A 25,141-nucleotide genomic window follows, 5' to 3' on the forward strand; every position below is an offset into this window, starting at 1 on the left:
TCTGTTTTATTAAACTTCTTGAGGAAATTAATAAAAAAAAAGAAGTTAACTTGTATTGAAGCACTCTCATTTGGTTCTTCTTTAACTCAGATTTTTACATTCTGGACAATTTTGATTTCTTGAATCCTGGAGGAGACTGGAAATTACTGGTATCTTTGAAACATGAATTTGCAGACATATGGTTAAATTTGACACAATGGAAGGGTTATTTCAGCTTTTGTAAAGGAAAGCTTATGTATTGCAGAGCTAGTTGTCATTCTCTAAGGAGTTAATTGGCATCTTGTTTGAGGTTGCTGAAGCTGATGACAACCTACTTGCATAACAAGATGTTCCACAGAAGCTTTTATTAAAGACTCTTTAAGGAAACTTAAAAGATTTGGGATAAGAGTAAGTATTTACCAGAGTAGATTACATGTTAGAAGGTAAGAAACAAGGTAAAGTGCATGACCAGTTCTCTTAGCAGTAAACCACTAGTGGAGTTTCATGATGGCCTGTGTTGAGACTTGCGCTGTTATTTTGTTCATAAATAATTCGGAACAGGAAGTGGACTTACCCAGTTTTTTTCTGTGTAGTAGAGATGAGGGCTGACTAAGAAGGTTTTTAGAAGAATGTTATGATAAAATTCATAGGTAAGTGCAGATAAATGATCAACCGTTTTGCCCTCCTTTACGAAGTTTTGTAAAACTTCCACACACGACATGACTTATTGGTGGGAAGATGTGAGAAGAGATGTGGTGGAGCATTTTGAAGGGCTGAGAAGTTGGTTTTGCACTCCCTTTTCAGTGAGAACAACAGACCATGTGATGAAAAGAGTGATGAATCAGATGTACCCTGATGCAGCTGCTAAAAAATACTGCTATTCAAAAAAATAATTGGGTGAATTCAGGATTCCTGTAATTCACTAAATACTGTTAAGGCAGTCACTTCTGGTTCAGTGTGTCCCTCAGGGAGTTTTTATTTTAGGGATTTCCGAAGCCAGAATAATAGCTTTATATGAGGCCAAGGGAGTATTCTGGGAAAGTAAGAAGATATGATTGCCTTGTTCTTACTGTTGGCTATTCACTCTTTAATAGAGTCTGGATACTGTTCCTGCTTTTCTACCTATGTTTTGGCTCAGGAGATTCTGCTCCCTACTCAGTTTTTTCCTTAATAGGATTCTTATAATCACTACTTATAGGAAGCTGAACTGCTTGGGAAGGGTGTGTTGAGAGAATAATGTCTTTTCTAGGTGAATGAAAAATGGACAAACTTTTTTTTGGTTTTTTTTTTTTGTCTGGTGTTTTTTTGGTTTTTTGGGTTTTTTTTCCTGCAAGGCTTGTGAGGCACCATGAGACTTTGCTATTTTTGTGCAGGTAACTGGAGAAAAAGATAGAGGGAGTCACAGAAAAAGATAGAGGGAGTCACATAAGGAATACAGAGGTTCATAGGTACTACCATCCTTTTTTGATGATGCAGCAACCAACACAGATATGGAATTTGAAGAGTCATGAGTTTATTAACTTGTTTCCATACTCTAAAGGTTTGTCACTGGAAAGTCAATGATGTCTTTTGGTGAAGCCTCCCTCAACTCCATCAAAAATTTTTTTTATACGTGTAACTTCTCATTCATTTAGTTAATAATGTAAAGGTTTAGGAAGATACTTGCAGCACCTAATTGAATTCATCTGTGCTTATAAAATGTTTATTTACTTATGTAACGCTTTCCTGGATACCTACAATTTGGCATAAGCTTCTTGGAACAGTTTTTGATTTCTCGTCCATTCTGAACCTACCTAACTAATACAGTTGTATTATTCTGGATAAGACTATTGAGATGTAAGGTTTAATTAATGAAAGCAAATCTGTTACTGCTTAAAAGTATGATTTCTTTAAGGCTAATTAAGGATGTATTTTCTTTTTTAATTACTACAGTGTACAGACTATGACCTGGATTATGGAACTGAATGTTTGCATCTGGCTCTGAAATACTGTAAAACAAATGCCAAACTTGTTGAAGGAACAGCTGACCTCTGGAAGGTAAAGGCAATAATATCTAGTTTTTATATATCATTTAAAATTAATAAAATTTGCATATTATCATAAAAATTCAGATGTGTTTTCAATTGTAAGTTAGGCTTTTCTCTTTCAAATTTTATAATTGGTTTTGTATCATCATGACCCCTTTTCAGAACTTGTTTTTGTAGACAGACTTGGGCAGATGTTACTAGAGATAATCAATGAAGACAGTATTTTTCTCTAAGTAGGAAAACCAACTAGGTACTTGAATAACCTGACAATCTGTAAAACTATAAATCCATAATCTCCAAAACTAAGAACATTCTTTTATGATATGAGCTTTCTCCTGCTATTTCTATAACTTTTGTCTATTTTTCTCAACTTTTCCTATGAGGATATCACTCTTTCTCTGATGCCAAATACCTGACTGTCACCGATTTGATTTTTAGAGCAGTTCGTTACATTCAGTAACAGTGTAATATTTAAGATCTCTTCAAAAAATCTTCTAAAAATTTTTAAACATCATTCACCTTGTCTGGTAATCTGTAGGTTCCTGATGACTAACAAAGGAGGTGTCTGTAAAGGTGCCAAAGTATACATCCCTGCTGCTTGAAAGTATTGCATTTCATTGTTTTGAATGGTGGGACATTATTCTTTCTCAGTAACTGTTGTGTCATGTGATTTTTAAGAGTTTATTTTATTTTATTCACTAGCACATTGAAGGATCTGGAAGCAGCTCAAATCACTCCATCTATCTTTGACGGTAAATTTCCTCCAAAGGGACATGATTTCTAATAGTATGACCATAAATCTTACAAAGAAAGGTAATTTCCTGAGTCTGCAATGCAAATTTCCTGTGCAATTTAACAGCAAAATTTACTTGTGCATTGGTTGCATACATAAACTTCTTTCCATATCTTGCTGGGACATAGTCTTTCTGAAAGAGTATATGGTCTCTTTTCCTATTTATTCTTCTAAGGGACAGATTATGTCATGCATATTTACATGACAATTTTTTTGGGTGATTTCATTGTTCTCATTGTAAGGCATGGTACTTGCATGAAGGATAACAAGATACACCAATCATGTTCACTTAGTTCTTTATAATGTTCATTTAGTTCTCTGTGGCCCTTCCCCACCCTTCCTCTTCTGTTCTTTGGGCCGAACAAGCCAAGTTCTCTCACACCATCTTAGCATCGTTCCTCTTTGTGTTTGATTTTTCTCTCCCCTATCCAATTGAAGAGGGGAGTGACAGACTGGCTTTGATGGACACCTGGCATCCAGCCAAGGTCACCTATGAAAGAATCTCACTGCTGACAGTATCATTCAGAGTGTGACAATAGCAAGGGCACCCATTTCTGTGCAGATCCTGTGCTGCAGGTGGTGCAGAGCAGTGAATATACCATATACGGTATGCACAAAGATGCTGGTGCTTTGTCATTAAAGTTACCTGTACCTTTTAATACCCTATTCCATCTCTTATGTTGTAGCTAAAAGTCATTGGTGTCTTCTGCTGCTTGTGGAGACATTAAAAGTCAAAGGCACAAAAATGAGAAGGTCTGTGAAATATTAGATTGTTTCTGCAGAAAATACTTTTATCAGATTAGAGACTATGGAGGAAGATAGCTGCTTCTTTTTGAATAGCACCCAGGTGTTGGTCACTCTGTACCGAGGTGTTTGGCAGGTGACTTGAAGCAGTACCATTAAGGAAGAGAACAGTTGTGCTCAGTCTGTGCAGTTTGACAAAGTGCACAAGACTGCCACTTTTCTCAAATGGTCCTTGCCTATAAAATGGTTAGGAACTGTTGCTGTTTGTTACTAATCATGTTTCAGAAACACAACTGTCTTTCCTTAGCTGTGTAATAACGTAATTTGTAATATATGTTTGTTTTTTTCTGTTAGGTTTTTCAATGCTAAGATAAATGATATTTCATATGCCAAGAACTGATGTGCTCTCAGTGGCCTCAGTCTTATTTTTTCAATATGAGGCAAAAGGATATTCCATCCGGATAAATAAGAATTGAAATACCTAAAAATTGTTCAGTTGAGGTTTCAGAGGATGTGTAACTGAAAATCTGGTGTCAATAGATGGAGGAGAGTTTCTAAAGTTCAAGTATTACAAACCAGTTTCATCCTATGAGGATCTTGAATCTTTAAAGAGCAGATCAGATATTTGTAAGAATTCAGTGTACAACCTACATAACATTAAATGACTCAAACTTGTGGGAAAAACCTGTGTATGCTTATATATTGTCTTCTTGAATTAGTACTGATTATTGTACCTGAGGAGTGTCTACTTGTACATTAGGAAAAGCAACATTTCAAAGTCATTGTTGGAGCTAAAGCAAGACATAGTGTGTTTACTTTCTGGGAACAAATTGCAAAATTAAAATAATTCTTTGTAGTGACAACAACCAAGCAGGAACATTCAAATTGCTTCAGCGTTATAAATATTTATATGTTCTATTTTAAATGTAGTTATTATATAGCTATTTATAAGATATTGGGATCAGGATGGCAAAAAAGGGAAACAGAATGAGAATATCAACACCACATTTTCAGTTTCTCTGTGCTTGCCACCTTTGAAGCAAAATTACCTTAAATATTCTGGGGCAATATGCTCTTTAAGTATGAAATCAACAGAATGTATTTGTTGGACTCTAATATATAGGTGTGTATAACACAGATGAAAAAATCAGTGTAAGAACATTTTTAAAACGTTGATACAGATTTTTAGACTTAATGCTGACAGAGTGAAAAATCCTCACCATTTGTAAAAAACATGATCATTTTATAATCCTACAAAAATATTCCATACGAAGGAGATCTGTATGATATCTCAGTATAAGAGAGGGGAAAAACTTCATTAAGGTAAAATGCAATACATTTTGTGTATGTGTGATCATAACTTTATTGTATTTGTTCAGTAAAGAGTTATATTTTTGCATTTACTGTGCAGTTTTGTAAATCTGAAGTATTCATCAAGGTAAATTAGTATGAAGAAGACTTTTAAATATTGAATAGGAATAACTTCGGGGAACTTTTAAAAGAACATCTTCCTAGATAGTGAAAACTTGCAGTCTGGCTGTTGAGAGAGAAGGGTACATGGGAAAAAAAACCAAAACAAACAAAACCTATCTCATCATTTTGAGGCTTTATTAAATAGATAAAATAGATTGTTTGTTATACAGAAAAGTAGTGGTATGTTTAATAAAGTAAGACTATTCTGCCTTTGCTAAATAAGCAGGTCATGTTTTCATGTTCTGTGACAGTGGGGTATTTGTGTTGAGTTCTAGTATTTCGTCTAGTGCTATTCTGGATTGCAGCAACAACATTCTGAAAATCTTGGAACATTGGATGTTCAAGAGGAAAAAATGAAAAATAATATTGTCACATGAGGAGTGAGAATCCGAGTTAGAAGCCTGTGAGTTTGATATTGACCAACAAAACAAAAAGGGTGTTCTTCTACGGGCAAAACTTGATTAATAAAGAGTTAAGGGACTAATGTAATTAATGTCAACCAACATGGAATTTACTTATTTTGTGAAATTGACTGCAAGACTTTATTACAAGATTATAATTTTACTGATAACATGGTAATGCTGATACAACATACAGTTTGCAGAAGTTTGACTTCTTACTGCATTGCATCTTAATTAATAATAGGATGACTGTAATTTTAGTAGTTCTCATTAAATAGATGAAACATTAGATAACTGATACGTTTCAAAAGATAATTCTCCCCATGTACAGTTCTGCAGAAACTGTTACTGTCTCTAAGGTATTTAACGTCTGATAAACTTTTCAGACAAAGATTTAAGGATTTGTAAATAAAAATATAATTGATCAGAAATAACCTATTGATAAGGATTGTTTAGTAAACAGTTTAAACAAAAGGTATGCTTTTCATTGCAGCTAAATATATAGGAGTGTTTTTAGAAACAAACCAAGTATAGATCATATTTAGAGAATAGTTCTTGGAGGGCAGTGACTTTGAAAGTAGGTAGGAATCACAGAGGATAGCAAGTTTCCACTGTGTGTGGGCAAAATACCTTATGTCAGCCATTGATACAGAAACAAGAATATGGAATTAGAGATGTTCTAATATTGCAAGTGCATCTAAAACACTGTAGTAAAATCCAGACTCAAGCTCCGAGCAACTGTTGATAAATAAGGAACCTTCAGAGATGAGCATGAAAAAAAAATAAGTTTTATAATTATGTAGAGATTTAGATTAGTAATGTGATAGAAGAAAAGCAAAAATGGATGAGGTAGAAATCTGTCTTCTACAAAGAGAAATCCTATACATCATTTTTCTCACTTTCCTCCCTCCCTCCCATGATGTTTTGCACCTCACCTGTGAAGAGCAGATAATGCTGCCTTACTTTGTGGTATAGAGTGTCAATTAAAGTATTCTTCCTCATTGATTTGGCTAAATCTAAATTGCTTCCAGCTGGGGTGAACCTAGAATGCAAATCCGCTTTAGTGAAACTAGAGGTAAAGCAGTAAAGCTGCCCAGGACAATTAACTGTTGTGTTGACTAATCTCCTAAATTGTTTGAAGCACATTCATACTAATCAGTGGTTTGAGTTAAACCAAAGGGTTTGTATGCCATGGTTTTCTGCCTTTTTGAATAAGTATCAGCTAAATTGCAAGAACATGTCTTAATCAACACAGGAAAATCCAGAGGCATTATGAATATCCATAAGTGAAGAGAAACTTTGGTTTGATTTAGCATCTTAGTCATTATTGGAAGGAGTGTAGAGAATCTCTCCTTCTCTGACTGGTAAATGGTGGTCACCTGTGCTGTCTCGCAGGATTTTTCTGTTAACTTTACTGTTTTCATGAAGCTTAACCTGAAATTAGCTTGTAGGATCAAAGATAATAAAAGAAATACATATGGAGAATGGGATATGGTCTCAAATGATTTATTTCTTTAAAAAGTATTTGCTATGTCTGGCTCTGAATTTCAGAGGGGATTTTTTTGAAGGTTCATTCTTGCATTTTATTCTTTTCTGCTGTTTTCTTCAAAACTGTACCTAAAATTACTGCTTAAAAGTACTTTTGCACCTCAAAGAGATTGTGAACCTTAGAGTATGTGAGACCACCTCTGATAGACCTTAGTTTTGTTTCTTGAAAGGTTTTTAGTTGATAATCTGTTACACTTTACTGAAAGTTCAGTGTAAAAGCACTCTAGAAACTTAATAGAAAGAAAATTTGCAACAAAATTGGTCACTCCTTATCCTTAAAATTAATTTCAAGACATTGATTCTTCCCAACAGTAAGCAGACATGTAAATGTTTGTATGTAAACTCAGACACATAAGATTTCTCAGGCTAGATTCATTCTCTGGCTGCTTCCTCTGCAGGACAAACTGTATGGAAGTAAGTTAGTTTTTAATTTTAAAAGAATATGATACCTTGGGGAAGTGATGAGGAAAGTAATATTATTTGTCTGTTTCTAACTACAATACAGAGCGTCATTTATGAGATCAAAAGGAAAGTGGTTACAAGAATCTTTATGGTAAAATCAAATAATCACTTATTTGGAGACTAAGATGCTGATACCTACAATGGTGTCCTGCTGTAAGATTTAATTTGCAGCACTAGAGCTCTTGGAATCCTCTGCAGGACATTTTGAGGAAAAAAGTTGTTCAGACTAGAGGAACAAATGCAGAAAATCCAATAAAATTTTATTTAACATAAATGGAAGTTACAGTCAAACCAAATACAAATATTAAAGAGTTATGTCAGTTCAAGTCACAGCATGTCATTGTGAAGACATTGCTAGCAAAGACTGGTAATGTCTTGGGTAGATGCTGTCTTTAATTTTACAATATTTTACTTGCAAAGCCTATTACTGGGACTGTCAACCACCATGAGGGTACAAAGGCAAGTATGAAAGGTGTTTTTTGCAAGTACCAAGTAAATACTCAGCGTCTTATTGTCCATCTAACTTGATCTGATGAATACTTTCAAAAAGATCTTGCTGGTTTTTAATTCTCACAAACTCACAAATTTAAGCTCACACAAACTCTCCTTGTAATCTCACTGACTCCCGCTGATTAATTGGACTCTCATTAACAGTAACTGTCTTGCACTACTGAAAAATTGCACCTATATTAGTAAAAACAATAACTAGATTGCTCCATGGTTGTCATTTGTATGATCTCGAGACCTATTAAAAATGAAATTTTTTTGCAATAAAACTAGAGTAAAATGAATGTGTGAAAATAGATGCAGTATCATGTGTTCATGATTCTTCAAAGAATTGAAAATAGTTTTAGGTTTCAAATGAGTTCTAAGCAGATCTAATTATTTAAAAAAGGATTTCCTCAAGTTTCCAGTAATTTTGGTAACCTCTGTTCTCATAACTTGCCCGTGATATTTTACCAAAATTAAGAAATTGACAATATCCTTTGTTTATGGTATTTAAAATGTAAAGAATTGCCTTCAGGGCATTGTTTTATTGGTTTTGCATTCCTTCCTGCTGTGTTAAAACTAATGAGGCTTGTCTGTCCTTTAGGTGACCTACAAGCGGGATCTGTATGCAGCTGAATCGATTATTAAGGGTATGTGTTTGTCCTTGTGACTGTCAGTTTGCATATTTCTGAGTCTAATTAAGAATCTTGTGTGCTGTAATTTGAAATGTCATTAAGAAAGGTTTTATGATGGATGAAATGTGCTGAGGCAAGTTGTTTTAGCTTGTTCACTGAAATACTTGTATTATGCATATTTACCTTTATTTACTTCTCTTAGAATAGAGAACCTTATAAAAAGCTGTGTATATTACAGTCAAACAGAGATAAATTCTGAATGGCTTTATAAGGAATAAACAATTTATTTTTTTCTTTGCTTTGCAGATCAATTCTAAATATGTTCCATCTTTCTAAGCTAAGTAGTAGACTGAAAATTAAACATTAACTCTTTAGGGCTCTTCACTGTCTTACACACAGCCAGTTATTACCTAAGTTAATACAGCAACTACATGATATTAAGATATTTCATTAATTTATAAGTATTTGTTGAACTAGTTTTTAACCTTTTTTTTGTACTGGTAACAGTGGTTTCATATCAGTTTAACATAAAGACTGGATTTAGCCTTTATCTGGATTGGTTTTAAAGTAAGTCAGTATAGAAAGGAAGAATTTTCAAGTACTGCATGTATAACGAGCACACTGATGGTTATTGTAAACTGATAGACAGTGATTCAAGGGACTCTTGCCTGACTCCTTGTTGAGAACTGAGGGATAAAACTGCGGAAACTGATGAAGAGAAAGGGACTTACCTTGGGATTAAAAATACCTTTCCAGAGAAAAGAATGTAGTTCGTATTTAAGAAAACTAGAGCAAAACCTGTGTACTGTTAGGACACGGTGAGTGACTGGCTCGCTGACACCTAAGTGAACATTGTTCGCTTCGGTGTCTCATCTGTTGTTACAAACTTAGCTTCTGATTTGGGTAAATTATACCATGCTGAGATCACCTTTGTCACTATAGACAAACTAGAAAGCCTAAACAGAGCTCAGACATTGCTGTGGTATTCTCTTAGGCTGCTTATCTAGACCTCCAGGTATGCAACAAGTTTGAAACTTCTGGTTATTACAGTGGTCAAAGACTACATATTATATGCATTGTTAGAACTACCTGACTGAATTTTATAGGCACAAAAGAAGATAGGGCTAGGAAGCCTTGGAAGTTCTGGTTCTGATAGGAAAGGAAGAGCTTCTATCTTCATAGCCGGAAGCCTGGAATTTTTGAAAATGTTGTTTTGTGTAGGATTCTTAGAGGTTCCACACTCTTAGCTTTCAAGCTCAGGATTTCCGAACATATTGAAGACAAGAAGGTGACTAGGATTAGTTTACATGAATTTACAAAGCAGAAATTATGCCTGACAAACCTTCTGCAATGAAATGTAGAAATAATTGCAGAGCAGTGGATATGGTTTGTCTTGATTTCAGCGAGGCTTTTGACACTATTTCCCATGGCATTCTCATTGACAAACTGATGAAGTACAGACCAGAAAAGTGGACATGGATTGAAACTGGCTGAACTACCAGGCTCAAAGAGTAAATTCTAGCTGGAGCCCAGTTACTAGTGGTCTATCCTAGGGATCAACACCAGTTAAAATCTTCACTGATGATCTGAATGATAGGGCAGAGCACACCCTCATCAAGTCTGTAGATGATGTAATATTGGGAGGAGCAGTTGATAGACCAAGTGGTTGTGCTGCCATTCAGAAGGACCTTGACAAGCTGGAGAAGTGGGTGAACAGGAGCCTCGTGAAATGCAGCAAGGGGAAATGCAAACTCCTACCGTTTGGAAACACCATTACAGGCTGGAGACTGACCAGCTGCAAGACAGCTCTGCAGAGAAGGCCCTGGGAGGTCCTGGTGGAAAGCAAATTGAAGAGGAGCTGGCAGTGTGCTCCTGGGGCAAAGAAGGCCAGCAGCTCCCTGGGCTACAGTAGAGCAAAGCATGAGCAGCAGGTTGAGGAAGCTGATCCTTCCCCGCTGCTCAGCACTGGTGAGGTCACATCTGGAGTGTCGGGTTCCCCCATCAGGAAAGACATGGTCATTCTGGAGACAGTCGTGCAAAGGGCCATCATGATGGTTAAGGTAGTGGAATGTCTGTCATATGAGGAGATGCTGTGAGAGCGTGGACTGCTCTATCTGGAGAAGAGAAGGCTCAGGGGGATCATAACCAACGTGTACAAATGCGAGATGGGGCAGAGTGAAGAAGATGAAGCCAGACCCTTTCTCAGTGGTGTTCAAAAAATTATAAATTTGAAACAAGTGAATTTCCATGTTTCTGTATACACAAAGGCTTCAGTAATCTCATAGGTCATTAAAGGAGATTAGTTGTAATTTATTTTAAAATTAAGATACATTCCAAGCAGGTTTTCTAAAACTGCTTGTGTAGAAAATGAGAATGCAGCTTATTTGAATGAAAGGAACATTCACTAGCTGTTTCTGGAGACAAAATGCTGTAAATGACCAGACATTCTCTTCATAGATACATATTTTATATGTGTATTTCATCATGTTATCACATTTTTTGTTTTCCCTGAAGCCAGTACAGTCTTTTCCAGCTGATGGTTATAATGAAAAGTTTGTGTAGTTTAAAGTAAAAATGAAGACCTTCATGGTGGCCAATCAGGCTAATCCCTTACTTGATCTCTACTTATCCAGTGTTCTGTTGCTGTAGCAGCATGCAATATACCTACTTCAGTTACCACAGTAGTTCTGTTATGCCTGGTGTCTGTGAAAAACTGTACTTCAAGATCACTGAAGTTTAGATTTGCTTCTTGCTGCATTGCATGAGTTCAGGAAGGAGAAGCTGCACATGTTCTTTTCTCCTTATGCAAGCAGTATAATGAGTCCTCTGTATAATTAGGACACTGCATAACAGAGTTATGTTACATAATTGGTTATCTTTAATGGGGTTTTGAAATGGCACCGTTAGTACTCAAGATTGCAGTTTGAGAGTTGTGCCTTATCTATTTTGTGCCCTTCAAAAGGCTTCAAATACCACATCTTCACGTGGTTATAACATGACTTATTTTGGTAGTGGACAGTTGAACCATACAAATAATATTAGACAGGTGCTTTATTCACAGTTCATGCCCCACTTAAAGCATATTTAGGGGGACAACATATTTTTGGTCCTTTTGAGCATCATTCTGATGTATTCCCCCTCACCATGTGGCTGTGGCATCATCCACAACTTCTCCAGGCAACCTGTTTCAGTGCCTCAACACCCTCACAGTAAAGAATTTCTTCTTAATATATAATGTAAACCTACTCTCAGGTTTGAAGCCATTCCCACTTGTTCTGTCACTACATGCTCTTGTAAATGATGCGCTCCTACTTGTCATTCCCCTTTTGTGCCATGTAGAGACCCTGAAGGAGAAGTCCTACATGACTCTGTGAAGCTGAGTTGCAAAGTACCACGTCTTGGAAGACCACCTTGCCTGCTGCCAAGGTTCTTGGGAGATATCCCAGAAGCTAAATGTATGGGCTAGGAGGGTGTAGGGTGCAAATGGCTGTGGCCTCACACCAGATCCACGCTACTGTTGCAGTCTTCACAACTGATTTCTTTCTTACTAAGTTACCCAATTTACTGTGCTGAATGCACATTTTATCACTGGATGAATTCAGTAGTGATGAAGAACTTTTGAGTGTACACATTTAATTTTTTGACTGCATTTCCAAATTTCATGTAATCTACAGTTTATATTTATTAGTCATTGAAACTTTTGGTTTCCTTCAACAGTTCAACAACTTTGGGCTTGCTAAACTTGACTCAGATGGGAATAAGAAAAACATACATACCTAAATACATTTTTGTACTTTAGATATTTATATGTATATATATCATTCTTATTTAAGGCAATACAAAGAAACATTTCACTAATGTAAATAGACTAATGAGTTATTTTTCTTTTGAGACTGTTTTCTTAAAACGTTTCTTAATAATTTGTTAACTTCCTCAAGTCTTTTTTATAACTGTATTATGAAAGTCTGAATCCTAACATCCTTTGTTTTATAAACAGCAAATGTGATACTTTTATTTAGTTAAGCAGGTATAAACTTGTAGAGTATGCAGACAAGGTGGCACACGCCTATTTTTAATAGTCTTGAAGTAAGAAAACATTGTCTTACAATAAGCATGACTCATCTAGAAAGGTAGTTAAGATCAGGTTAATACAAAACATCCTAAAAAAATTCCATTAGGACTACTGCCCTCAGGGTAGATATCTTTGAACTCTAGTTCCAACATGTAAACTTTAAATGATGCTTCTCAGTAGAAGTTTATAACTTACAGTTTGACTCACTCTCCTTCTCCTTTTCTTAAGGGCCCTTCTTTTTCAGTGACTTTTTCACAAGAGACTTCACTTACAGATTGGATATTTTACCCTCACATGTGGCTAAAGAAGTGTCTGTTGATGTAGGTACAATTATGTTTTTGCAAGTGCCAAGAAAAATATCTTAATGCCTTCAAACTGTTTATAGTTCTTGAGAACTACATATTATGATTTGGGTTCTGTGAAGAAACTATGTGACTTTTTATAAAAATAAAAATTGAGGTAAACATTGTTTATCAAAGGACAGAGTTCTTACACGAGGTAGACTGCATTTTCGTGGGCGTGCTCATGAACCGGTGACTGTTCTCTGCTGTGAGGCAAAGAAATAGACTGTCAGGTGGGGAAATGCTCCTTGGAATAGTTACTGTCAGGAGGAAATAACCCCCTTTCTTATCTTCTACCACAAAATCTTCCTTTCTTTCTTGTATACAAATATTGGTTGGGGCAGTGTCAAGTATGACATTTAGTTTCTGAGGCTACAGAAACATGTGGAATGGGTAAAAAAAAATTTTTAGATATTTTTGGTTACCTATGTTGTTTGGATAACAGTTTAAACTCATTCTGTTGAGCTTGAATGAACTAAATGCTCGGCAGTACTTATTTCATTTTTCTTGGGTTTACAGTGGTAGCATCTGATATGGTTTGAAGCTGGCTCCCTGCCAAGTCTCCAAACCTTACCACAAGAAGTCCCCCCCTCCCCCCAAACCTCAGAGAGAAGAGGGAGAAAAACAACCAAGAAAACCTGAAACGAGAGAGAGAGAGCTAAAGCAATATATATAAATATATTTACACTTATGTTTACACTTATGTTACAATTATATACAATTTCACAAGGGAAAGGGAAGGGGGAAGGGAAAAGGAACAAAACCAAAATAAAAAATACATATATCCCAATCAGTAGCCCGAGATCTAGTAACTAAAGAGTTAGCAAAGAAATATCCCACCACTCTCCTTGGGACAACCGAGAGTCTCTCTGGAACGATCGCCGGCAACCTCCGCCTCCCAAGGTCGACAAGGCCTTATCAGGCCTCGCTCCCCAACACGACAGACTCAACAGCAGGGAACCTGCACCTCCAAGCCGCCGGAAGGAAAGAGAGCAAAGGCCTTTCCTCCTTTCTTCTTATAGTCGGGCTTACGTAAAAATCGTAGGGAATACTGGGTAGATCTGGACCCTTCCTTGGTTACAGACTGGTCACCAAGGAAGGCCCAGACCAAACTACCACACATCTGATAACAAAGATGTTTCTAAGGATGCCAGGGGGAACCATATTGAATTTCCAGACCAGTCAAACCATTGCTATGTAGAAAGTGAAAATGGAATTCTGGTAAATTAATTTACTTCTTTGAATTCATTGCAAACTTCAAAATTTTGATAAATAGGATATGCTTCCAAAATAATAGGAATTGTAACGGCAGACCGAGAATGATGTGGAATGAGCATATGTATGCAAAAACAAGTGTATGTATACAAACTTATGTGCAATTAAGAGAAAAAAATTATGTTTGTAGGCTAAAACCTATTTACCATTCAGATGCATTTTTTTTTCTTATGGCTTTAGTTCCCTAGGATATGATACTTATGATCTTTATTGAAACAAAGTATTATTTTAATTGCTGCTTGTTTGTGGCATGCTTTTCAGGGTAAATCTTTAAGTCTTTCATTACAGTGCACTTAATACACTATCTAACTAAGGTAGTTAGTTCCATAAACATGCACACAAGTTAATTTATAATTGGGTAGGATCGTAGGATAAAGACTGTGGCAGGTGTTGCCAAATAATAATGTGATCTAAAGCTTTCAAGATATCAAAGAGGGGCATGGAAAACTTGAAAATTAATTTTTCTGATGGAGGAAAAAAAGAAAGGGAGGTGTAGTGGAACATGTTCTGAAATTCTCTATCAAATTTAACTTTAATAAAAAAAAAATCCTGATAGGGAAATTTAGTGTTTAAATTTGGCAGTGCAGGGTTTTAACTATTTTTTATATTATGCAAAAAATATACTCTGAGTGCATATTAAAAGTGATGGATGAGATAAAATGTGATACATGTGAATGGGGAGCATTACTCCATAATCGGGTACATCTGGAAAGAAGCTGAGAGTTAATGGGAGAGGAATATTGGAAGAAGAGGTTTGCAGGGAAATAATAGGCTTAAAGTAAGTTGACGACAAGGAAGCCAAAACAAGATAGAGAGTTTGATATGTAGTGCAATAGTGAGAAAAGAACAAAAAAATGGTTTGGTGGATGAAAAGGAAGTTATGGCAGAAAGTAGGGAAGTGAAGTAGAACAGTGGTGCATTGTAGGAGGACAAGTGGTAATAGACAAAAACTGAGCCAAGTGAAGTTCCAGCTCAAGAAAAAAGAAAAATTCTTCCACCATGAGGACAATTAAGCGATGAACAGGTTGCCTGGAGACATTGTGCAGTCTCTGTCTTTGAAGGTTTTCAAGTGTGGGAGGGGCAAGGGGCTGAGTGACCAGGCCTAACGTCATGGGTGATCCTGCTTTGAGAAGGAGTTTGGACTAGAGACCTTCTGAGGTGCCTTCCAGCCTCAGTTATCCATGGTCTGATGGAAAACAAAATGGTTTTAGCTGAGTATTAAAATTCTTTATGACATGGCCATGATGTGGCTTTCCAGAATGGCTGTTTCATTCACTCAAACAGAATGCTGAAAACCAGGAATGAAATGCTGCATGCAGTTAGATTTACTGGCAGGCAGCAGAATTCATGGAATTCATGGAGTTACCAGCCAGCACTCCAGATGTGCTTGCTGTGTTCAGCATGATTACCTTGAGCCACGGAGCTCCATCAGCTTACCAGAGGCGGGACACAGGCAGTCTTGGGGAGGAAGGCTCCACTTGGTCTTTCTTTCCACAATTCAGCAAAGGTGCAAACTGTCTAAATTAACACAGAGGTCTTTGACCACTTGTAACAGTTTGGACTTAAATGGAAAATGAGTTTCAAACCTCAACTAGAACATAACTGTTGCTTTGCTATGCTGACTTTATAGATGATGATTTCCTAGCCTTCCTTTATATGCTTCCTTGATCATTTAAAAGCATGCAATATCTTTTCAATTTGTGTATTATCATTATTTTAATGTTCTCATACTTTATTAATAGACTTTCCCCTTAGAACATTACATTCCTTCTCCAGACTAAAAATACATTTTTCCACACTTCATTGAATTTTCTCTCTTCTTTATTAAATCCAACCTGCATATCTTAGTCACTTTTTTGGTAATTGCCTCTCTTATTTGTTGCAGGAAGTTAGAGGTGCAAGAGTGAGATGGGTCTTTATAGCTGCAGTCTTTGAGCAGCCTCTTGTGAGATTACTTTTGACACTTACTGTTGATTACAGACTTCTTTTTAAAAGAGCTGTCTGAGCCTAAGTTATGATGCCTTTTGGGGTTCCACAGCCTTCTTCCACATGTGCATTTTTGTAATAGTTCCAATCTGACCTTCTTCATTAAATTACTTAGTTCAATAGAATCTGAGTTCTTGAAATCTGATATGCCAGTCTGGTTTATTATGTATATCTATCTTGTATCTGCATTCCATGTACAGTACTAAATTCAAGTAACTCTTGCTCTGATTTAAATCTACCCACTGGTTTCTTTCTGGTGATAAGAAATTAATTCAATATGGTTTCCTACTGAACCATTTTTCAGATGGTAAAATTATTCTGTATTAAGTAGAAGACAACTATGATGCATGTTCAATATATTTTTTTGCCTAGTGAATCTATGAGAAGATAATTTCTCCTGCAATTGTGGTATCCTGTGATTTCCAGTCCTGTGAGAACTGGCCATGCATTTTTTTTAATTCTCACTTTCATCTGGTTGTGATGGTTTATAAGCAGATGTTCATTGTTCTCTCTCTTTCTTCCTCCCTCCCCATTCTTGCTAACTGAATATGAAGTCAGTTACTACCGTTGTTTTTGTTGTCACATTATAAATATTGGACATAATAAATACACACGATTCAAAAAATCATTCTAATTATTCTTTGTGATTCTCAGCGGTTAATTTACTTTTCCTACTCACAGAAAATTGCTTGAAAGTTACAAGACACTTTCCAATAATGTTAACTCTACAACAGCTTTAAAATTAATTTTCAGGTCTTTATGTCTATTTTTGTAAAGACGTCTTTGAGTTTACAGTAGAAAGTGAGTTGTTTACTTAAGGAATGCATCTGAATGAACTTATTGTGTGGTATGTAATTATAAAAAAACTTTCCACATGCAAAAAATATGTATCCTTATATTCGGACTTGTTTGAAGAGCAGTTAGACCATATTTTTATAATTTCTCTTATGTCTTTCACTACTAATTTATTTTGTGGTGGTGTTTGGTACATTTCTGTCCCTGAATTTTCATTGAAGTCTGCTTTAAATGTAATTAGACTTTACATTTGTGAAATTTCTCTTTACTTATGCAATGGCTACCACAAAAACATAGAAATCCTATATTTTGCTCTGCATAGTAATTCAGCATCTAAAGGATAAATTTCTGAATTACAGCTGAGAATTTCCGACTTGAATTATTTTGATTTATTTGCTTAAAGAAAGGAAAATGCTCACCAAATCTAATACCTCTAGTCAATAACTAGAGAAAATACTAATTTTCTGAACTGTGGGCTTTATGGAACAGATCAGGCAATAACTTGAAACTTGATAGCAACAAAATACTATGTTTTCCCACACCAGTAAAAGATCTAGGAAACTGCCCATTTCATGATCTTTGTCAGTGACTCTTCAACTTCTTTGATGTTGCGGTGAATAGTTGGTTATATTTGCTGTCTCCCTGAAAAGTATTTTCAATATACTTTTTGGGGGCGATTTTGTAGTGCATATTGTTGGGAAGCAGATTTATGCTATCCCCTGGGTTTTTGGTTGTGGTTTGTTTTTTTTTTCTTTTCTCAGTATTGCTGATACTGCATTCAGTGATCTGTTGAAGTGATACGTCATATGAACTTTTAAAAACATTTTCTTGATTGTCATCTAGTGTCATTAATGTGGACCTGAAAAATATCTTGTAAAAGGAATCCCTTATTTAAATGGGCTTTGGGGACAGGCCTCATGAGATGATTTCACATTGCAGATAATCATAAAAAATATAAACTGAATTTTATATTTGAAATGTGTGTTGTACAAATGATGTAGTTAGATTAACTGTGCCTTGAAATAAATTTACAGCTGTTGAAAAGGTTCTGTCGAGAGACAGCAATATGGATTGAAGGTAATGTTTAGCAGATTGGTAACTTTGATTGATTTATTTTTTGCATGAAATACTAAGGTTTTTTTTTCAATCACAGACAACCTTTCACAAGAAGTTTGTGTTATTACCGATGCAAATCAAACTGTTGCACAAGTTGGTTTTCTCCTTCCTGAGTCTCTGAAAAGACAAATAAAAGTAAGTGCATCTTTATGGCTTTCAACTGTATGACTAATTTAGTGTTTCTGGTTGCCACTACTCATAAGAAATGGTCTAAATAATGTGAATACAGAAACCGAGACTTCCTATGTCACCGTAGCATTTATAACATGGGATTAACACCAGGTGTGGAAGTTACCAAGAAAGAAGCATCTTCTGCCCAGTTAGGCAGTAGAAGGGGATCTTACAGATCCACTTAAAATGTATATATTAGATTAGAGGAGAAATTGAATCCAGACAATGGAGAGGCCATTTTCTTTAGATTTTATGAATTCAGTAAGCCCAAATTGTTACAAATATGTTACAGAGAAAATGCTTTTGTTACTCTGAAGTTAAAGTCTGAACCAATTAAAGAGTAAGTTGTTTTCCTGCAGAGCTGCAAGTGCAAAATCTAATTAATCAGGTTTTTTGTAGAGTCCTAGGGGTACATTTCACTCACAGTGAATGCACATTGAAGCCTTTGCTTTAGGATACTGATGGAATTTTCTACTGTCGTTTAACTACCTTTTTCCTTTTTCATTATTCCTTCTAATAGAGTTATCATATTTCCATTTTCCCAAAGGTGATTAACATTTGGTAATTGGTTAGATTTTGCCTGGTCTTGGAGTGATTCTTAGTTATATCTTATGTGAAGATATTACATCTTCCTATTACCCAGAGAAACTGACAGGGAATAGTTGTTCAAAACCACAGGTTTCCTGATTTTCATAGTGTTACTTCTGTAATAGTTGTATTCATGTGTGTTGATCTTCTGCATGGTGTACTTAGTTATTAGAATGATGTTCTTCTCTAGCAAACTCTATTGGTGTTTTATATCTAGAAATCTCATTTGACGTTGCACTTACAGTTTTTGTTTAGAAACAATTGTATTTAGTATGGAATCATGCTTTATATCTATCAAATGCTATATTTATAAGTCTAAGACATTAGCAGAGTTGAATAAGATCTTCTTTGTCTGAATAAGTGTATAATAGAGCAGAAGTATGTAATCATTTCACTAATACCATCTCCATTGCTATTTCTTATTTTTTGTCTGCATGTGAACTATTCTGCAATTAGTAGGAAGACATCACTTATTCATATACTTCTTTAAGTGTTGACTTATCTGTATCTGTTAATTATGGTTGCATATAATACCTTTGATCATACCATGAGTAGCACTTCCAAACCAGTAAGAAAAATTAGTGCATATGTCATGTTTGATAACCAGCACTGTAACTTTGAACTGAACAACCTCAGATCAGAACTAGTTAGAATTTACAGCATGTTGCCAGATTTTCATTTCATAACTGGTTAATTATTGGGTGAGTCAGGCACCTGAACCTATGGTGCATTTGAATAAAACACATGTAAAATGAACTCAAACAGGGTAATGAGGACATGAAATTGAAGGGATTCTACTGATATAGGACTGATTTTTTTTTTTAATGGCTCTATTAAATCAGTTTATTTAATTGATTTCTAGCTCTGTTCCTTGAAACATCCTTCAGTATTCATTTAATGAAGCTTTAGGGTTAAAATCTATAAAAATCATGTATTGTATTGTTTTTAAACAATAAAATTGTTAAGTGTTAATTCATAAGGTTACCAATATACAGAACTCCTAACCTTAGAAGGAATTTTGTGTCGGGGGCACACTTCTGGTGCCCCCAACATAAGAAGCACATGGAACTATTGGAGCAAGTTCAGAAGAGGGCCACAAAGTCGATAATATGACTAGAGCACCTCCCTTACAAAGACATGCTGAGAAAGTTGGGGCTGTTCAGCCTGGAGAACAGAAGGTTGTGTGAAGACCTCATAGCAACCTTCTGATATCTGAAGGGGGCTGTCAGGGAAGCCGGGGGGGATTCTTTGTCAGGAAATGTAGTGATAGGACAAGGAGTAATTGGTAAAAACCGTAAGAGGGAAAATTTAGGTTAGATATACGCTTTACTGTGAGGATGGTGAGGCACTGGAACAGGTTGCCTGGAGAAGTTGTGGATGTCCCATCCCTGGAAGGCCGGGGTTCAAGGCCAGGTTGGATGGGGCATTGAGCATCCTGGTTTAGTGGAAATTGTGCCTGCCCACGGTGGGGCGGTTGGAATTAGATGATCTTTAAGGTCCCTTCCAGCCCAAACCATTCTATGATTCTATGATATCTACTAGCCTATGATTTCTTAAATGAAGCACTGTAAACTTGTGAGAGAGATTTCATTTTGTGCAGTGTGATAATTATTTTAAGCAAGTTAAATGTACTGCACTGAAAGCTGGGCCTTTTCAAAGGGTGAATTGGAGGGTAATTGATCTAAATAATAGACCAGTTGGGAATCATTCAGTAAAGTACATATTATCTGAAATTTAAACTAAATTTATTTTAACATTTTAGCCAGTTTTGACACTAATTCTTAGTAGCAGCCATATTTACTTTTGCGATATTTCTTGACTCCTATATGTATCATTAAAGAAGAATTTAAAAGAAATTTTGTTTGAGGGATTTCTGAGAGAGACTCTAATAACATGATAATGCCAACAGCAGGGGGGAAAAAGACCTAAAAATAGAACTGATAAAGAAAATGAAAATAAAAACTTTTCTAAAAAGTTTTTTTTAGGCAACAGTTATTGTTTGCAAAGTACTTTAAGAGTATTTTAATCACTATTACTCTAAGCAGTATAACTAAGGAATGAATGTTTTGCTCAAGATGTGTTACTTTGAAAGACATAAGTTGAATCTTTCCTTAAGGTTGTTATTTAGCCCTTTCTTTTGAAGCAGACAAACCTAAATGGGGGCTGAAGGTGTTTTCTTCTGTGACTGGAAATTACTCCTGCTTTTTCAGTGACAAGGTGCTGCTGTCACATGAAATGCAATCAACTGGATAAAGTTGTGTGTTATTTTTGTGAATGGATAAATATCCACAAGCTGCATATAAAAATATCTGGTTGTTTTCAAGTAGGAAATGAACTAGCATTTCACTAGTAGAAATTCACTAATTTCTTAATGATTGTGTTGTCTATCTGCTGGATTGGTATTAATTGTAATTTTAAATTCTGATATAATTTAAATAACTTTTACAGCTTCCCAATGTCTTGGGATAAATTTTAGATTTTATGAAAGTGGATGATGAATAAAGTTGAAATTTCAGCACAGGGCATCTGATAAGTAAAAGAAACATTAAAGAAAACATATTTATAATTCCTGTTTTCATGTTCTTGCCATCATTGCTTCTTGAACTAGCTGAAAATCAATTGGTACAAGGACCAGAAGTAATTAAGCAAATCCATATGCTCTTTTCTATTTAAACACTGAAACGCTATGTGGCAATCACTTTTTACCAAAGTGGTATTTTTAGGTAATTTTTTCTCTCTCAAGTAGTTGATAACAATATTAATATTAATTTTCATTTTAAAAAGTACTTTCGCATAGGATACTAGCATGCCAGATAGAATAAGAATTAGTTAATTGATGATTTATTGAAGCTTCTAATTAGGCAGCTGTGCTTTCTTTTTCAACAGAGGAATTTGATTTATTTTTTTCTGAAAAATATGGCTGTAAAAAAATGCATAGCTTGCTACTTTATCAAATTGTGAAGTTAAATCAAAATTCTGATACACTATATGAATTTTTGAATGTTCAGGAATACTTAAGCATATTATAATATCTCAAAGGAAAAAATAAAAGTAGGCCTTCTGCCTTGGGTCATGTTCCAAATACCTTCTGAAAAGACTCTGGCATGCAGTGTGCTCCTGTTCCTCAAAGTATATGCAAGGTTGTAAAGGTACCAGGAATTTCTGATTTTACATCTGCAGAGGTTCAAGCCAAGAGAGCCCTGGAGTATTGCATTTTTCAAGTATTTTTAAGTAATGCGTACCTTCTGTGAATTTTTTTTTAAAACCTCTTAAAATATTAAATGTCAACTATCTGGGACTATGTTATCAAAATTTCAACCCACAATGTTTCTGAAATCCTTAGAACATAAATATCAACTTTTGGGTTTTAAACCACCTTCCTTTGCAAAAAGTTAACTCCCTGAGTATTAAAAAAATAGACAAATACAGCTTTGGATAATATTGCAAAGCCGTTTTAAATGTTGTATTTGGTACTTCTGTTGGATTGTGGATTAAGTGACATTTCGAGGGAATACGGCACTGTATTGCTTCTGTCATTTTCTGTGATATATAATATGTCTTTTGGCCAGAAATAAAGCTCAGTTGAGCAGTGGAACGAGGGGTTTGCTGCTTTGATAGAAGCAATATGAAGTTGGGGTTTTTTTGCCTTATTTTAAAGATTCTTTATTTACTTCAAAGTGTTATTTCCTATTGGGGAACAAATTCCCCCTCTACTACCTGGTTTGCTTTTTCACTTAAGGCAATCCTGAAGCTGATAATGTAGTAGAATCTACATTTTCTTTTAACTAGAATAAGATAGTTTCTTAGCTTGTGTCACAGGTTGCAAAATAAGATTAATACAGTATTTTAGAGTATTCATTGAGGAAATATTTTCAGAAGAAACTCTAGATGAGTCTTGTTTTATCCTAGAATACCAATACCAGTACACCTGGTCTTTCATGCATACTTAATGTTTTTTATTTTTAGCTTCATGAAGACAAAATACCTAGATATTTGAATATTATAGACATTTTTCTCAGAGTTAGAGATCTAAAATCATTAGATCACCTTGATCCTGTGGCAGTTGAACATCCTAACCTGGGCAGCAGCACTTGTGTCTGATGCTTCCAGGGCTGTTTCTGCTGTTTCCCTAGCAGAATGCTTCAGCACAGGTTGGGCTCCATGCTTCACTGTTGAGTCGTCTAAAAATCTGAGCAAATTTCAATTCTTGTAGTGGAAATAATAATTGCCATTTTAAAATAATTTGAATGAACAAACTCTGCCATAAGAGTGGAAGCTTTAACAGAGAGTTAAGTAAAATTAACTTACTTCAGAGGCTGAAGTAAAATTTGTGACTTTTTTTGTCTCATCAGGTTGAAACTGTATCGATATCTCAAAGCAGAAATGATAGCCATCTACAAAGCATCTTTTCAGGACAGTGCTACAATTTTGTTTGTGTAAATGTAAGTAGTAAGGATGCATGCTTTTACTTTTGCGCTTAAACTTGTTAGTAATGGTAAATATAAAGTATCTGAATAGTAAGTTGTTTATTATTTCTGTCCTCATGCTGTATCCATTCTAAAGTTTGATGTTTCTGATGTGCACCAAACTGGACTTTTGAGCATAATTGTGTTGTTAAACCAGCCATGAATTCTTGAACAAGAGGGATGAAACTGAAAGTGGTTGAAGATTCCCTTTCATAGATGTTGTACTGAAGTGAATTTTCTCAAGGAAAGTCTGTCATATGCGTAGTCATCTAACTGTGCATTGCCACCATGGCCTAAATTAGTGTTTCCCATTCTGGACATATGCATGCCATGCAATCTGTATTTGGGTCACAGTATGAGAACAGGAAGGTTCCCATGAACCATAGATGAACCATATCTAAGACCAATCAAGACCCTTAATCTTGTGTATAGATATTTCTTAAGGGTAATATTAGTAATCTCCATTTTTTTCAAACAGCTATAACTTTACTAAAGAATACCATTACATTTGTATATTAAAACCTAGCAGCTAACCAACCCAAAACCCCCAAAACAAAAAAAGTGATGTGGTGTTTTTTTTGTTTTCTTTTGTTTTCTTTTGTTTTGTTTCTATGTTGTTGTTGGTGGTGGTGATTTTTTTTTCTTAAATGACAGATCTTTGAATTCTATTTTTATAGTTTTTATGATAGTTTTTTATATAGTTTTGATGTTTTCCATAATTCTAGACATTTATTTTCATTTAGGATAAAAAGTGTGCCATTCAAGAAACCCAGCAACTAGTGCATATGTTGGAAAAATCAGATATTCCTCTCTTATATCCAGTTGTCCTTATTTCGGTAGGTAACTCCTGTAAGTTACTGTAGAAAGCATCTCATGAAATTTTTTAAATGTTAGACTAGGCTTAAACTTCCACTAGCTCAGAATAAATTTGTAAATTCTAGCTGTAAATTGGACTCTAAAGAGCCTCATTTGCACTTCAACAAGTGCATGCTGTCAGGAAATAAACTGACACTCGCAAATGACAATTTATTAGTTATATATTTCTATGAAAGACTCATTGTGGCTGGCTGGTTGTACTAAACTATTAACTCCTGCCTTACTGTTGGGCTCCATCTCTGCTGGGGATGCTTCAAATCATGTGTTGTGCTTAAATGCTAAGATCAAACAGAATTAAGTGGCTTTGTTTTTTTCTGTGCTATGAAGTTTATTCAAAGTTTTAAAATTATTGTTGCTTTTCTGATCCAAGTCTTAAAAATTAACTTTGAAGTACTTTGCAATATAACTAGTACATACTTTACTTACTGAGGTGTTGTAAGACTGAAAAGTCTATTTTGGTATATTGCAAAAGTTTTAAAGTGTAATTTTTGCTGAATTTTTCATTGTTCAAAATGAATACCAGAATAATAATGAATCTTAATATTTGAAATGAATGCCAGAATAATTTACCAGTTTATGCAAATGACAGCTGAAGTGTACATGAATTTTATTTTATTCAGACTGTTAAAAAGCAGAAAATATGAGTAGATTTGAAAGTCTCCATGCAGTGTAACCAGCTCCAATTAATTCTGTCATTTTGTTTTCTGGCTTAATAGGTAGGGCTGAGAAGTATTGGGTGGAATGAAAGTCATTAATGCTGTCTGTCACAAAGAGTGTGCCTCTGGACTTCATTTATTACACTCTCCAGCGATAACACAAGATAATATGTTGTGATTTTAAAGTATAATTCCATATATGAAACTTTTGCAAAAGGAATATTTTTCATGGGTCCTGAATAGTTGCT

At 35.2% G+C, this 25,141-nt stretch overlaps 1 protein-coding gene across 4 annotated transcripts in view; it reads left to right on the forward strand.

Moving 5' to 3' along the window:
• The window catches only part of CRPPA (CDP-L-ribitol pyrophosphorylase A), a 110,411-nt gene that overhangs the window by 37,962 nt on the left and 47,308 nt on the right, over positions 1-25,141 (forward strand). For all 4 annotated transcript variants that reach the window (XR_004357919.1, XM_032692549.1, XM_032692560.1 and 1 more), the window contains exons 4-8: positions 1,912-2,016; positions 8,521-8,566; positions 18,174-18,271; positions 23,248-23,337; positions 24,105-24,197. Coding sequence is in view for 3 of the 4 variants with exons in the window: in XM_032692549.1 (XP_032548440.1) it covers positions 1,912-2,016; positions 8,521-8,566; positions 18,174-18,271; positions 23,248-23,337; positions 24,105-24,197 (432 nt within the window). In the remaining variant the exon portion in view is untranslated. The remainder of the gene's footprint in view (positions 1-1,911; positions 2,017-8,520; positions 8,567-18,173; positions 18,272-23,247; positions 23,338-24,104; positions 24,198-25,141) is intronic.

Source organism: Chiroxiphia lanceolata, chromosome 1 (assembly GCF_009829145.1).
Source record: "Chiroxiphia lanceolata isolate bChiLan1 chromosome 1, bChiLan1.pri, whole genome shotgun sequence".
Taxonomy (NCBI): Eukaryota; Metazoa; Chordata; class Aves; order Passeriformes; family Pipridae; genus Chiroxiphia; species Chiroxiphia lanceolata.